Genomic DNA, 15,441 nt, shown 5'->3' on the forward strand with positions numbered 1-15,441 from the left:
TGTAGGCCTAGACATAATGAACGCAGATCAGAGCCGCGGGACTGCGACTCGAGTGCGGATGCTCTATCGGCCGGGTAACATGGAAGATCAAGGTACTCTTAAAAGTGGAAGTTGGACTTTTTTGCTCAATGTGGCTCTGAGCAGCTTTTATCAGAATAAATTGGGCTCCGCCTCTGATGCTGTATCCATTCTATAATACATACATTGATTAAAATTGTATATTCATGAGAAGAAAGTCAGAAATTCACTAGAATTAAGATGTAGTGTAGAAAAAAAGAGCGACAGAAGGGGAAGGAAAAAAAGTACTTTTGTAAGGTGGACTTGAGAGGGAGAGGAGAGAATTGAGAAGGGTTGTATACTATGTGTGTGGGAGCATTCATCTATGAATGTGTTGATGTGTGTATTAATGTTTGATTTTGGAACTAATTTTCCACTAAGACAGACGAGTCAGTACATTACACAAATCATTTCATGGGTTTGACTTTATTTACTAGTATAATAACACATTACATGCTACAGAAAATAAAAAGGTAATTTGTCAATTGTCTTGAAAGAATATAGTGTTATAATAAAATGGCACATTTTGTTATTAACACAATCCCCACGGGCATTTTTCCTTTGCATGAAAGGAAATTAATGACTTCATGCAGGGCTACTTAAAAAAATACTTCTTGGTGATTTAATTGGAAAACACAATTTATAAGAGAATGATTTATGTATCGGTGAGCACCTGCCATGTATACACGTGAGTGACAAAGTGGTTTGATTTCATCTTCACCACACAGATGACCATTGTAAAAAAAGATGCAAGTAAACGAGGATGTTACTTTGTAAGAAGTCAACCAGATATTTAAAATCTTACACGGGGTTTGGATAGAGTCAGGCAAGGCGATACGGTCACAGAAGCTTCTGTGTGGGGGCGATAAAGGAGCAGTAAAAAGGAGCACAGATCAATGCAAACTTAGTCTGAAAGCAGTACGTGCATTCTGTTAAAAATCCAATTGTATCCCATAAACTCTCAGAATATGCTTCTAAGCCTCTGAATGCTGCCACAGTGCCACCTTAAGGTGACATGGTGCAGCTGAGGAGATCTCAGCACGTGTTCAGCAAAGGTTTTTAAAACTTCACACCCGGCCTGCTGCAATGCAAACCAGTCTGCTATCCCATACAAGAGGGGGATGATTGTCAGGTGTCAACTAAAAGATTGATCCACCTCTTTAGGGGGAGGGGGGGGGGGGGGGGGGGGGGGGGTGCAATCTGGACTAATGACATGATTTGTTTTGTTTTTTCATTAGCCTGATTGATTGGCAATACAAACATGGCAGAAGGTAGAAATCAAGCAGTAAAAAACATAGGCTTGTGCATTAAAATGAACTAGTAGGCTTTAAATAAAAGAAAGGGAAGCACAAAAGAGGAATACAAAAGGGTGCAAGGTAGCAACATGATTATAAAAAAAGGGTTAAAAACAAAAGGGCAGGTACCAAAATAATACCATTTTCTTCTTTCTTGGACACAATTGACAAAACGTGGACACAGGACGGTCTTTCACTCGACGGTCTGATGTTGCTATATTCAGTGAATGGAAAGCAGAGCGCTAACAAACTAACATGATGGACAGACTCCATTCACTCACTTCATCCAGAGGCAGAATGAGCACACATGTGGCGCTATGGGGGCTGAGGGCAAACAGGTGAGCCCCCCCCCCCCCCCAAGAGAGGGTGGTCTCTTTTGCACCAAAGACCCATTGCTGCCTCCTGACATGCAGCAGAAAAAAGAAGTGTTCATTAAAATCCTGTATGTGGGGAAAAAAATATCTGCCATGAAGAAAACGACAAGTATAACAAAGAAGAAAAAAAAACAATATTTTAGCATGTAATGATAATCACACAGTACATCATTTCATAACAATATGTTCTTTTTTTCTTTTCTTACAAAAGACTACTCGGGGGGGGGGGGGGGGGGGTAACTTGGTCATAGTAGTTGAGTGAATCGGGCTGAAGTGAGCCGGGATGGGAGGTGAGAGGTTGAATGTAGTGTTGCCTTTATCTTTACCTCAATAATAGTCTTGAAGTTTCTCAGGTTAACGTCTGCTCTTCTACGCTCTATAGAACTACATGAAGGTGCTGCTAGCTGCTGGACTTGACTCGGGTGCTAGGGTGCTTGTCTGTTTCCTTTAGTTTCTGTACACCTCCTGTTGTCTTCCTTTTGCTTTGCGGCCTTCCCCGTGATGAAAACCGGCGAGCTGTATTTGAGCACTTCTGCTCTCGTCTCTTGACATGTAGCCTTCACACTTGCACAAAACGCCTGAAAACTTCCTGAAATATTCAGGGTGAGCTGCAGGTGTGAACACACACAATCAGTTTTTACTCCGACTGTACCCAGACTTTTCCCTGCCAGACTCTCTGGTTTATTTTCTGTGTGAGGTTAGGGTTAGCTGACGTGAGAACGCAGCAGAACAATATTCTGGAGATGTCACCATGAGTGGGTGACTCCTATATCTGGTGAATGGCGCACGACCATTGACCCTCTTGCTGAAATGAAACTGCATGTTGCACTGATATAAAGGCCAAATTTTGTGTTTGACTTTGTTGCTCTGTCTGCCACTTCCCTCATCGTTCTCTTTATGTCAGGCCTTGCCTCCCCCATCCTTCCGTCTGACAGTGATTGTTTCCCGCTGTGAGGTGCATGTTTGAACAACCAAACTCAGGAAGAGTTCAGGAGCAGTCTGCCTGAAATTTTTACAGGAAATTTTCAGGAGTGCATGTGTGAAAATGGCTACAGTCATGTTAAGTCTAAAATAATGCTGCATCGTGTCCGGTTAGACTTCTACTATATGCACATATTTAAACAAGAAAACAACTTAAACTCATCACAGGCAGACAGTAAACAGAGAATACTGTTAGGTCCAGTTGTGGGGATTCACATTTCTGATGTTGAAAACTCCTAAAAACAGTTCAGCATTATACATCAGTTAAGACCTCCCATGTCTTCTTTAAACAAGGCAGCTCCATCAAGAAGGAACCCGTTTAGACAGATGACAGAAGAATACAAATTAAAGGCTGACATGGCAGGTGAATAACTCTAAGGTCTGATTGGCTGACATTGAAGAAAAAAACAAGACAAAGGTATCAACATAACAAGCGCTAGCCAGAACCACGCATTCATGGACAGATGAGGAGACACAAGACATGATGTATCGTATTAAAAGTACAGAGCTGTAAAGTTGTCCATGTTTTTACTGTTCAACATATCACCACCAGTTTGCCGCTTGCTAACATGACGGTTTGGTCTACCTGAAAGGGGGCATATCACCACCTGCTGTAGAGGAGTCAGAGATACTTCCATCAACAAATGGATCCTCCCTTGGTGCTTATATACTGGGACAAGGACTGTAGACCAATTACATTTCCTCATTACTGAACTGACTGAGATTTAAATACCAGTATATCTAAAATTCTGTATATTTATGAAACAAAGAGACGTTCCTATGTAACGAGAAAAGGAGGGAGCATCTTTCTGTATAATGTCAAACTATTTCTTCAACAAAAGTGTGAAAAATTAAATGAAATTGGCACCTTAATAGTATAAAACTACGGATGTATTATTAAGACCTGGACACCTCCTAATCGCTCAGCCCTTGCATTCAATTTTGCCCAGTGGCCAACCCAGGTATGGAGCGTATAATTCTCCTTTTGAACATAAAGTATTTACCCTGACTAAGGTTGTCAAAACTGTTGATATTCACTTCTTTTTCGAGACCACGTTCTTAAAACAATACAATATCCTTTATTTTTTTACATTAGATAGCACTGAAATAAAAAACCGAAGTAATATGTAGTGTAAAAAGTAATGAGAGAAAAAACAGATAGTAATATTTTCAACCCAAAGCTGCTGCAAGCCGAGAGTGAGAGAGAAACAGCGCAGTGGTGGTCAATCAAGTAGAGAGATAGTGCCAGTAGTTACAAACAAAGAGATTGTTTCCCTCAGTTGACGCTCTAAAGAACTTAGAAACACGTCGCCACCTCCACACAAACGTGCAGGATTTTTTCAGATTGCTGTTGAAGTCTCGCTCCTATCTGAACACTGCGTCGGCCCCTCTGCTCCCCCCTCTGTCAGAGTCACTACATCTCTAACTGTTATTCACCGACGTTCACTTAAATCCTTTTAGCACCTCATAAGATGCACGCGTTACATTAGTGTCAGAGACAGCGATGTCACCCGAGCGGCTGACTTTCAACTGTGAGCATCATATAACTACAAAAACATGACGTCCATAAAACGTCCTAAATGAGAAAATACAGAGAGGAGAATCACTGCACACATTTCCTCTGGATTATAAATTAGAGGAAATACCCAGAGGAAATATTTTATTTTGGGAAAAATCTTATTTATTGTGTCTTTCATTACTGTAAAGAGTTTGTCAAATCTCATCAGTTCAGTGACTCTTTCTAATGTGCAGGTTGGGAGGTCATTTTTTGTTGCTGTGGTAACGAAACAGGTATCGATATCGTTTGATGTTAGTGTCGTATTGAAACTCAAATTTTTGGTATTTTGACAGCTGTAACCCAAACCCTCCCCCAGACCTTTACACGCTGCAAAAAACGTTCCACTGTGACAGAGTCTACTATGAATATGTCATCCATGGACGTTTTTTTTATGTGTAACACTTTTGTTGAACAAAAAGGTTTACTTTAAAATCTGTGATGTTAGCAGAAAGTTTACGGACTGAGCAAGGACACTGAGAGGAAGTCATGGGCATATCATGCAGGAAACTAATGTTGAATCTTTTTGTGTACGCACCAGGTGTGCAAGACTTATTCCACTGAATAAGGGGCCATGTTTGGTTCTGGTGTCAAGGTCTTAACAAAATGTTCCTTCTTTAAAACAGGATACTTCAAACGGTCGTATAGTTCTTAAACTCATTCCTGTGCTACCATTTGACATGAATACAGTAAGTGATCCTACAGCGCTCTACACATGGTGACAAATGAGGGGGCGGGGTTTGAAAAATGACACGGCGCTGCTGAGCCGTTATCTACTGGCTCCCACACAGAAAGAGGAAGTGGTTGAAGTCGTGCGGCGAGGAGTCTCCCAGAGGAGCGAGTGTTGATAACGTGTCCACGGCCGGGATGTGAAGAGAGGGAGGAGCTAAAGGGTGTTGCCACATCCATGGAACAGGAGGTCGAGTTTACAGCTCCACTTTAAAGTATATCATCCAGGTTATCGTCTGTCAGTCAGCACAGGTGGAGGAGAAGGTTGGGGTGATAATACAATTGGGGGGGGGGGGGGGGTAGAAATGGAGGCTGTGTGTGTGTGTGATACAAGGGTCCAACCAAAGTCTCGTTTTGTTTTGTTCTGAAGTGACTCTATGAAACTGTACTTGGTGCAGGTGATAACTGGAGCAGACGTGAGAGGAAGGGGGGGGAAGAGTTGAGTGTGTGGAAGGGGGAGAGGGAAGTGAGGAAGGGTCTAATACTAGTGTCCAGGTTGCGGCCCGGCTGTCCGTCCTCAGCTTAGCTCTTCCTCTGCATTGTGCTGGTCCAGCAGTTTGACGTGTGTGAAGGGAAAGTGGCCGCGTTTGCCTTTACATTCACCCTCCCACTGGCCGTTCACGTTTATTTTGGTCACCTTCACCATGTCGCCCACCTGAGGAGGAAGGGAGAGAGGGGGGGAGAGGGTTCAGCATTATGTACTAATCATTTTTAATAATCATCATCATCAAAAATAAAGAACATATATCATCTTCTGTGTGAAATAAGGCCTCCCTGGAGAGTATCCAGATTGCATTCAAACAAATGCCACTAGCTTTCTAATAGTAATTTTCAATTAAATGCCCCTCCCTAACTTTCACCCCCAAATGATCAGTTATAGGGTCTAGCTAAAGAAAACTGGAAAAACACTTTAAACTTAAATCTCAGTTTAAGACTGAGATTGTATCTAAAAAAAGCTGAGCCCCCAATGAGCCAATGCGAAAAAAAAATTAACATAAATTTAAATCCTATCAGAATATGCCTTATAGACTTATTCTTTACAAAATAACACTTGTATACATTTTTCCAGTAATGTTTGAACATGATTTTATTTAATATGTGCAGATGTCATTTTTTACAACCTCAGGACAGAAAGAGCCTCGAGTCCCCCTGAGATCTCAGGTGCCCCCTCTAGAGGGGCCCAGACCAGAACCAGTGCTTTAGAGGATACATGCCATGTCATTATGGGACATATTCAGAATATATATATTTGGTATCTTACCTTTTTTAATAATGTTTTTTAGACTGATTACGGATTAGTTGATTCCATTTTAAACAAGTGAAGTGTAAGCCCTAGGATTTGGTGCTGGCTTGAAGATTACAAAGGTTGACCTGGTCAGGTAGAGGAGTGGCTCATCCTGAGTCACTGAACCTGAGCAAACAACCACTAACAGTCAGTTACAAAGTTCAAGTCCCTGTGTGTGACGGCTGAATCAGAGGTTAAAGCTGTGCGTACATGTTTAAAGTTTACGCTCTTGTAAGACTCGTAGTATCCGTTTGATAACTCAGAACCAGTTACGATGATCTTCCATGTGTTGTGACTGGCAGCTTTTATACGACTACAGATCTCTCAGTCAAGTTTTCACACCAGGAGATACAGCAGCACAGTGCATACTTAACATATAATATGTGAATTTAGTTCATATAGTGATTCAATCATTCGCTGCATAAAGATGTTTAAAAAAAATAGATAAAATGCCACAAAGGTGTTCATTTGGAGTTCAAGAGGGAACAGGGACGTGATTGACAAAGGACACAAATATTTCTTCATCAATATACTTCATTGGAAACTATTTATTAAGAATTCCTTAAAATTATGTAAAAGCAAATTTGTTCCAAACTAAAAGTTGTAATATAAACATAATTCCAAAGTGAATTTGATGACACTACACCTATCCAATGAGAAGTAGGGATTGTATTTTTAGTTGCATTGAAACTTAGACAGTAGCTGTGCAAAGGATCCTATGTAAGTTGTCCAGCCTATAGAACAGCTTGTACTGATGAGAATCAGTTTGTAGCTCACAGACGAGGGCTGAAGGATATATTGTTTTATCATCACTACTGCGACATGTGACATATGCTATAGTCATATCGCAAGACGTGCAAAGCCACACACGTGACCTGAAGCACATCATGCTAACTGTTCAATGCAAACAAAAGCCGCCAAAATGTGTGTGTGTGTCATCTGCATGTAAACATGTGGACAGACAAGAGACGCTGCTGCTGCCATCACAGAAACAGCTGCATGACTCACATGGCAGATCCTCAGTTACAAGAGGCAGGTTTAAAGTGAGTGAATTCCCCAAGCAGGTATCGGCTCGTTAACGCTAATCGGTGAGTCCGGTTAACGGAGTGGATGAGCAGCTGATTGATTACTTTCAGCGTCACAGGCAGCTGAAGATGGTGAGCTTTGGTTACCATCAGTGAGCTGCTCATGTAGATGTTAATATTACTTGTTTATAAAAACCTTTTAAATGTGATGTACTGAAGATAAGGTTAAACTGTGTTCTTTATTCGTTTCTATTTTTGTTGTTGTATTGAAACCAGTTCAGATTGTTTATGGCATTCTAAAAACATGATGGTAATGTTTTGGGATGGCAGTAGCTCTGTCTGTAGGGACTTGGGTTGGGAACCGGAGTGTCGCCGGTTCAAGTCCCAATGCGGTCCAAAAATATGGAAGTCAGTCCGGTAGCTGCACAGGTGACAGGTCACCTCCTGTGATGCCCTTGAGCAAGGCACCAGATCCCCAACAGCTCTGGTGTGCTCCCTGTGCAGCAGTCTCACTCTGACATCTCTCCATTAATGCATGGGTCCTGTTTGTGCATGTGTGTACTTTGGGCCAGTGTGTGTGAGAGGCATGTCTCTTAATAACAGAGCGTAAACCAGAATTTCCCACAGGGATTAATAAATTATGTAAAAAAATGTTTTGGTTTTTTTTGTATATGAATTAAATGTGGTGAGACAAATGATTGTATTTAAGGAAACTATAAACCATCATTGTTTGATTTGTTGCTGTTGCATAAAGCAAAGAATCGTCACATTTGAGAACCTGAAGTTGGGGTATGTTTGGTGTGTCTGTTTGAAAATAATTCATTATTAACTCAGAGTGACTCACATGCATTGCTGTCACATCATAACTGAAACTACTGGCTGCTGTGTGTTTATGTATTTTTAAAAGGTCACTCATTCATACAGGTTACAGTAACAGCATTTCAAACAGAGCAATATAGTGTTCTTATGCACAAAGGGTTTATCTAAAGTACAATGAACTAAGCAATAGGTGTAGCTGTGGTGTGGAGGAACTCAGGATAATCACAGATTTTGGTCAAACTCAACCACCAGCTGTTACTCACAAAACACAGAGAGAGTAAGAGAAGATCATTGTTTGATATAAAGAAACCATACACACTGAAATAATAACACTTTAGGACTCATTTATGAATAAAAGACTGCAGACACAAAAATATCTTTAAAAGATTTAAGTCGATCTATGTGGAGCATATTTGCACCACTTAAATGCTGCTAATTTTAGCATCTCTGTGGAGTTAGTTTAAGGTTGCACAGGACTAATACCTGTTGAATATGTTTAACCTTACACGATAAGGACAGGAATACACAGAACGATAGTTAAATGTCTAGACAGAAAGTCATCTCACTTAAGAGTGAACCGTTTACAACGCACAACCAAAGCTCACGACTGATGTGCTCAGAAGTCAGATCAATGTGTACTCGAGTTGTCTCACAGCTCAAATACAAACACCGTCAAAAATGCTTCCCTTCTCTCACACACACACACACACAGACACAGACACACACACACACACACACACACACACACACACACACTAACTAGCAGCTAATTTATACATTCCCTCAGCTGGAGGTCTGCAGATATTTCCTGGTTATGTTTTTCTTTCATATCTTTGGTGATAGGAGGGGGAAGACATCAAACAGTCATACCTGCTGTTGCCATGGTGATTTCAGACACCTTTTGACAGCAATAAGGAAGAGGTCGGGGGAATAGGCTTGTAAATGGACTTGAGCTCGTTTAGTGCTTTTCTAGTCTTCTGACTGCTCAAAGCTCTTTTACACTGCACGTCACACCTACACATTCACACACTGATGGAAGAGGTTTCTATGTAAAGTTAACACCAGAAGTAATTAATCCCATTCATACACATTCACACGCCAGCAGCAGGAGCAATTTGGGGTTAAGTGTCTTGCCCAAGGACACATCAGACATGTAGCAGTTAGAGCTGAGGATCGAACCCCTGACCTTCCAGTTGAGAGACAACGACTCTACCAACTGAGCCACAGCCGCCCCTTGTGGCTCTGCTCTCACTTAACAAGTGTGTGCAGTCGTACTACCAACATTTCAAACATATCAGAAATTCATGAGCGGTTGGGCGCAACACATTGGGTTGTGATTGGAACTCGTCAGGCTGAAATCCAGGAGAGCTGTTCTTTATCTCGCTCCTTAGGTCAGTAAGGTGACCATTTAACAATATTACACATGTCCATTCACAATACAGAAGGCTCTGTGAAACAGGAACCAGAGTAGTAAGGTACAAAACTTGTATTTATCTACAGTATACTGAACACAGAAACAACTAGATGATTAAATGACAAACTGAAATGAGGCCAGGGAAACTAAAGAGATTAGAAAGACCAGCGGTTTTTTCTCATCATCAAGATTATTCAGACAACAGCTGTGAATAAATATAACTCATCCGTCTCTAGAAACCTATGATTCTGACCATGTGAACCATTTCAAGGTCCAACCTAATGTCACAACTTTAAGGTGCTTTGTGGTGCTTTCATCAAAACAAGTATCACATATTATTGACTTCAAACAATTACAACAGAGACACAATCCGTATGCAATAAAGAAGTTAACTCAAACTTGATTTTAAATAACTTTTCTGCTCCGAAGATAAGGGGGGGGGATCTTCACAATCAGAAAGGTTTTCTGCAGACAACAAGACAAGGAAATGAGAGCTAATTATTAACTGTCCAGCAGCGCCCTGCTCAGTCACTTCTGGCCAACGAGTGCAGAGAACACATGCAGGTCAAAGGCAAAAGACTCTACCCAGGTGGGAGTGGCAGAAACCAGATCATACAAAGGCTCTACCTGAACCTACAGCATATCAGAAATTTGTTGACTTTGGTCTGAAGGGAGAATCGGGCCCAAAATCAGCCCGATTATCTTGTAGTGTGTACCCCTCTTAAGCAAGTAAAGCTTTTCAAACAAAGTGTTTTTCTAGAGGAGAAATACTTCAATCTTTTGTCGTTTGACTCCAAAAAAGTGCAATGTTATCTTTAACGTTAGAGTCCAGCGGGGTGGGAGCATTACTCTCTGACTGAACTGCCTCAGAGACCTCACTCCAGACTCAGCTTGACTTCTGGCTTCAGAGGGACCAGAGGAAATGGTCCTGTTCCCAAACACAAACTATTTCCTTCCACCAACGACCTGCTTTGTGGGAGCCCCGCTCTTTGCTTCCGCACAGTTAAACAAGCCCAGCCACTGTGTGCAGGGAGCACGGCTTGATGGCACTTTTCTCATACGGGTACCACACAGTTACACGGATTGAAATGCACAACACTTATAATCTAATAGAACCAACCTGTCAACTGTAATGGACCACTGATGCTCTCTCTTTGGATTTGAGACTATCTATCATTATTCTAACCACGTGTGATGTTGAAAAGTATTGAACATTTTGACTACCTTTAATTGCAATACAAGTGAAGTCCAGTTTACAGCTATGGATAAATCAATCATATATTTGACTTTTACTTAGGTTGTTAATAGAATGTCTCCTTAACATCCTGCAGTTCATAGTACCATGAGTATTTTCTTCAGATACAGGCAACATGTCATTTAGCTGACAAATAGACGATACTACAGGTACAGTATATTTAAGGCTGCCCAAGTATATCTCCTGACGTTTAGGATGAATATATTAGGGTAAGCGTCGTCATCATCAGTAAGCATAGTCATATCGTGCATGCCTTATAGTATCCCATAAGAGATGAAGAGACCCATGATGTAAAAAAAGATGTTGTGGAGTTTCACATCATTGAATCCTCTGTGTCATTGGACAGTGACACAGGAGATGATTTACTTTTTCCGCCTTGTGTTTCCCTGTGCACACTAATGCATAGCACTGGGAGAGATAGCAAGACAAACTGTTACAGATCTTCGACTCGACAACAGCTGGTGTAACATCTTCATGCCATGAGGGCAGTGGTTATGGAATAAGTAGTAATTTAATATTTAATAGACTGAAAGTACCCGAGAGAGAGGGCAGACATTTAAATTCAGACAGGAAAGGGGACGCGATAATAACCCCTCATTTAAACAATCACTCTGCTGGTTTTATGTGCATTTGGAGGTCCATGTATTGCATTTTATCATGTGGAGAGAGATTATTCAGCGGTTATTCTCTAAGCTCTGGACTGCAGCGAAAAGGTAAGAAATACAAAACTACACCTAAGGTGGTTTGTGACCTTGATGTTTCTTCACCCTGCTCCACAAACACTAAAGTAGAAATCATCAAAAGCACAATGGGACAGAAAGCCAAAAGGATGTGCTGCTCCTTCTTCACTCCCTGTCGCCTTTCCTCCAGGACTTTTTGAAAGTCAAACTCACACACACACAAACAGACCCACACCACCATATTTACCTCCAGGGCCAGGGCAGTCTTGTCGTAGGCGTTGGGCACCCTCTTCTGTATGGCCCTGGCAAAGACAGGTCCATTCTGGAGGTTTGGGAGGGGGGTGGGCTGGGCGTATTGGCTCGGGTCTCCCAGCAGAGGAGGGCCAGACGGGGCTGCGGAGCCGTCAGAGTTCCCTACCATCACCATTCCTCCAGGCGCACCCCCCGGTACGCCGGGCCCCGCCGCCGAATTCGGAGACGACGGCCGGTACTTCTCCACATACGGCACCGGGATCATCCCCGCCCGGCCCTCAGAGTTCTGGGCGTTCCACCACTGCTCCTCCGGCTTCTCCAGAACTCGGAGAATGTCGCCCTTCCTAAACGGGAGATCCTCCTCGTCGTTTCCCGGGAAATCAAAAAGTGCTCGGACATACTCGTCTTCCAGGCGCGGCGGGGGGCCTCCCCCGGGGCCCACGCTAATAAAGGAGGTGTGTTTGGACTTGTTGATGGGCTCTATTAAGGTAGTGGTGTCCAAGTAGTGGATTTTGTAGAATTCTAGCAAAGCAGGGAGCGCTTCAAACTCCTGGTCACCGATTCGGAACCTCGGGTGGGCCAAACCTGGTGAGAAAGGGAGGATTTAAAGAAGGAGTCAGAAGGACAAAATGACCCGTGCATGTTCAAATACAGCAGATCTGATCTATTTATGCAACCAAGCATGATGGTGGTGATTTCCAGAATGACCAGGAAGGAGTTTTGTTTCCTTATTCTACATTTATTCCCATCATATATTTGTCTTCCTTCCAAAGAAAGGTCTTTACCAGCATGAGGAAATACAACAAATATTCTCCTGCACAGGGAAAACCCAGCAGAGGTGGAGGATCATGTCTGGTCAAGGTCTATTAAAATCTGGCAATGTGACCGGCTTTGAACATTCACAACTCTGACAGGGTAAGCAGGTACATGATCCTCATGAATACAGACGACTGAAAAGGACACGCCACCCACCTGGGTGTACTGTAGTGACAAAACGTTAAGTAGTAAGTGACAGAGACAATATGTGGTTTAATATCTTGTGCATTGTCTGTCTGAGAACTCAAATAAGCTCTGAAACTATGATCAGAAGCATGTGTACCTTATAACAGGCCAATATTAGATAAGCACATGTTTGCATGAGGTCTGGCCTGAGAGGAAAAGGCACTATTGCGCATCTCTTTTGGTGCAAGTCACACAAGAATGGTCACACCAGCATCCACATACCCCCTCCAAACCCCCCCTCTGCTGTCTCACCTGGACCGGATTGTCGGTTGTTGCTGATGCTGTTTATTATGTAATGCGAGACTTTGGAGTTCTCTGATACGGAGAGCACGTAGTCTCCGGGGCTGGTGATGGAGTCCCGGACCAGGAACACGCCGTGCCTCTGCCCCTGCAGCAGAGACACAGCCTCCTGCCTGGTCAAACGACCCCAGTACCAGCTGCCGCGGTCCTCCGCGTCAAAATTTCCGGCCATGGTAACCACTCAAAGCCGAGGCTTCACCGGGGCCTTCCCTTCTCTCCCTCCTGTTCTCCACAGGCGAAGCCTTCAACTCATACAAAAACTTTAGCGCCTGGAGCACGTTTAGTAAACAGGCGACCTCCGCAGCGAGCCCTTACGACATCAATCCGCCGAAACACAACCGGAACCGTGAATGTAAAAGGACTCTGATCCGCTTTGGGACCGGAATTAAGATCCAATAATCCTGTAGTGCGTTAAAGCGGCAGATTTCCAGCTACAATCCAACGACCGATGACAACTAACTTCAAAAACTGAAATGGCGGATACGGGAAAACAAAAAAAGGACCCCACTCACCGGATGTGACGACATAATTACGTACGTAGCACCGTAAAGCTGGTTAAAAATTCATATTTACAGTCTATGGTTAAAAATATATACAATAAAAATACAATATTTAAAATGTCCTGTGGCAGCAAAAGTGAGAGAAGTTTATCTGAAATATTTTTTTTTTTTTTGTTTTCCTCAAAAACATTTTTTGAATTTATTACTGTAAATATAATTTATCTTATTTTACCTTATTTTATTTTATTTTATCTTATTTTATTTTATCTTATTTTACCTTATTTTGGTTGTATTGCACCGTGGGACGGAGACAAACGCAATTTCGATTCCACTGTATGTCTGGCATATTTTGAAATTGACAATAAAGTTGATTTTGACTTTTTTTTTTTTGACTTGTAGTTAATTTAAATTTACGAACTGTAAAACAGGCAAACATTTACTACATTTATAAGAAGAAGGAGCAGAATAAAAAGACATATCTTAGAAAAAAGTAATTGCACAAATCAACAATTAACTTGTTGAGACATTTTGTCTGTGATGTAATTTTTAAGTTGCTAAATCCGAAGAGAATTCTTTGGCACATTTGGATTTGCACATTTTTTAATTCTTAATGAAATATATACCTTAGACATGGTATTGGTGTTCATTATGTTATGAACACTATGGGCTACCTTTGTGAGTCTCTACGGGGGCCCAGAGCGGAAATAAATCAAACGACATATTTTAATGCATTTCCCCCGATCTTGGTTTATTTCTCTCATTATCTCGAGATAACACGTTTTTGTCCTGAGATAAGGAGATGAATACGTTGAGAACTTGAGAAAACAACTAAAATGTACTCTATATCACGGTAAAATAGAGTGAAATACAAATATGATGTCTGCTTGGGCGTCTTTAATAAACTTAGGCTATTAATCATTCTTGAGATTTTCAGTAAACATGCTGAAAGTGTATGTATGGATCACTTAGGGCTTCCAATGGATGTTGTATCATATTCATAAATAATAGTAACAGAATCTATTATCACAACATACAGTTCATGTAGTGAGTGCCTCAATACTATAAGCCTATCATTTATAATCATTGAATTAAGTCTAAATATGCCAATAATATTTATTTCTTGTTTTATTAAAATTTGGTATTGTTTGACAGCTACATTTTTTCTCCTGTTAATGTTGGTACACTTTTATTCCATTTTGAGAAAGCCCAGTGCTGTTTGGATCAATGCTGTATTTACACTATGGGCATTTTTTATTTAGGCTACATTCTGCCCCCAAAGGATCTTTTCAAAAACAAAACAAAAAACACACTCTTGAATTAAACCAGTAAAAAACCGCTAGACTGCAATTTGATAACTTGACCACTAGGTGTCAGCCAAGTGCTGTTATAAATCAGTAATCATTTCAATATTTATCTTGTCAAACATATCTGTTGTTGTCTGAAGTCAGCCATCAGAATCCTAATTACATTAAAAGAAGAGTAACAAAAATGAAAGTTGTAAAATCTATTTTAAATCATTACATTTATGTAACAGTTAGCCGGTCACTGGTCAACATCAACCTTTCAACCTTTGAAAATGATTTACAGGTTGTAGATTTGTTCATGGTTAATACTCGACTAAATGCCCTCTAAACAGTTATGATAAATTATATAAACAACCTTTGTCTTGGTATCAGTTTCAGTATTTTGTATTTGTAAGACTCAGGTCAAAGCAGACATATATTGTTTGCATTCCACAGTTTAAACTTATTAAAACATTAAATCAAAGGCTGTTGGGCTTTTATTTGAATATATTTTGCATTTGAATGTCTTATTTTGAATGCTCTTTTAGCACTGTAAAGCACCTTGAGTTACGTTCTATAAAAAACTGTATCTCACTTATAAAGGCTGCACACCTGAAGAGACACTTAGCTTATTT

The 15,441-nt window shown here is 41.2% G+C and overlaps 1 protein-coding gene across 1 annotated transcript; it reads right to left on the reverse strand.

Annotated features, from left to right (window-relative positions):
- Positions 1-464: 464 nt before the first annotated feature.
- crk (v-crk avian sarcoma virus CT10 oncogene homolog) lies at positions 465-13,516 on the reverse strand. The gene is made up of 3 exons (XM_061045975.1): positions 12,976-13,516; positions 11,717-12,306; positions 465-5,646 (listed from the first exon to the last, which is right to left on the reverse strand). Exons 1-3 carry the CDS (start codon positions 13,193-13,195, stop codon positions 5,509-5,511), a joined length of 948 nt encoding a protein of 315 aa, XP_060901958.1. The 5' UTR covers positions 13,196-13,516; the 3' UTR covers positions 465-5,508.
- Between the last annotated feature and the right edge of the window lie 1,925 nt (positions 13,517-15,441).

This window comes from Labrus mixtus, chromosome 9 (genome assembly GCF_963584025.1).
Source record: "Labrus mixtus chromosome 9, fLabMix1.1, whole genome shotgun sequence".
Taxonomy (NCBI): domain Eukaryota; kingdom Metazoa; phylum Chordata; class Actinopteri; order Labriformes; family Labridae; genus Labrus; species Labrus mixtus.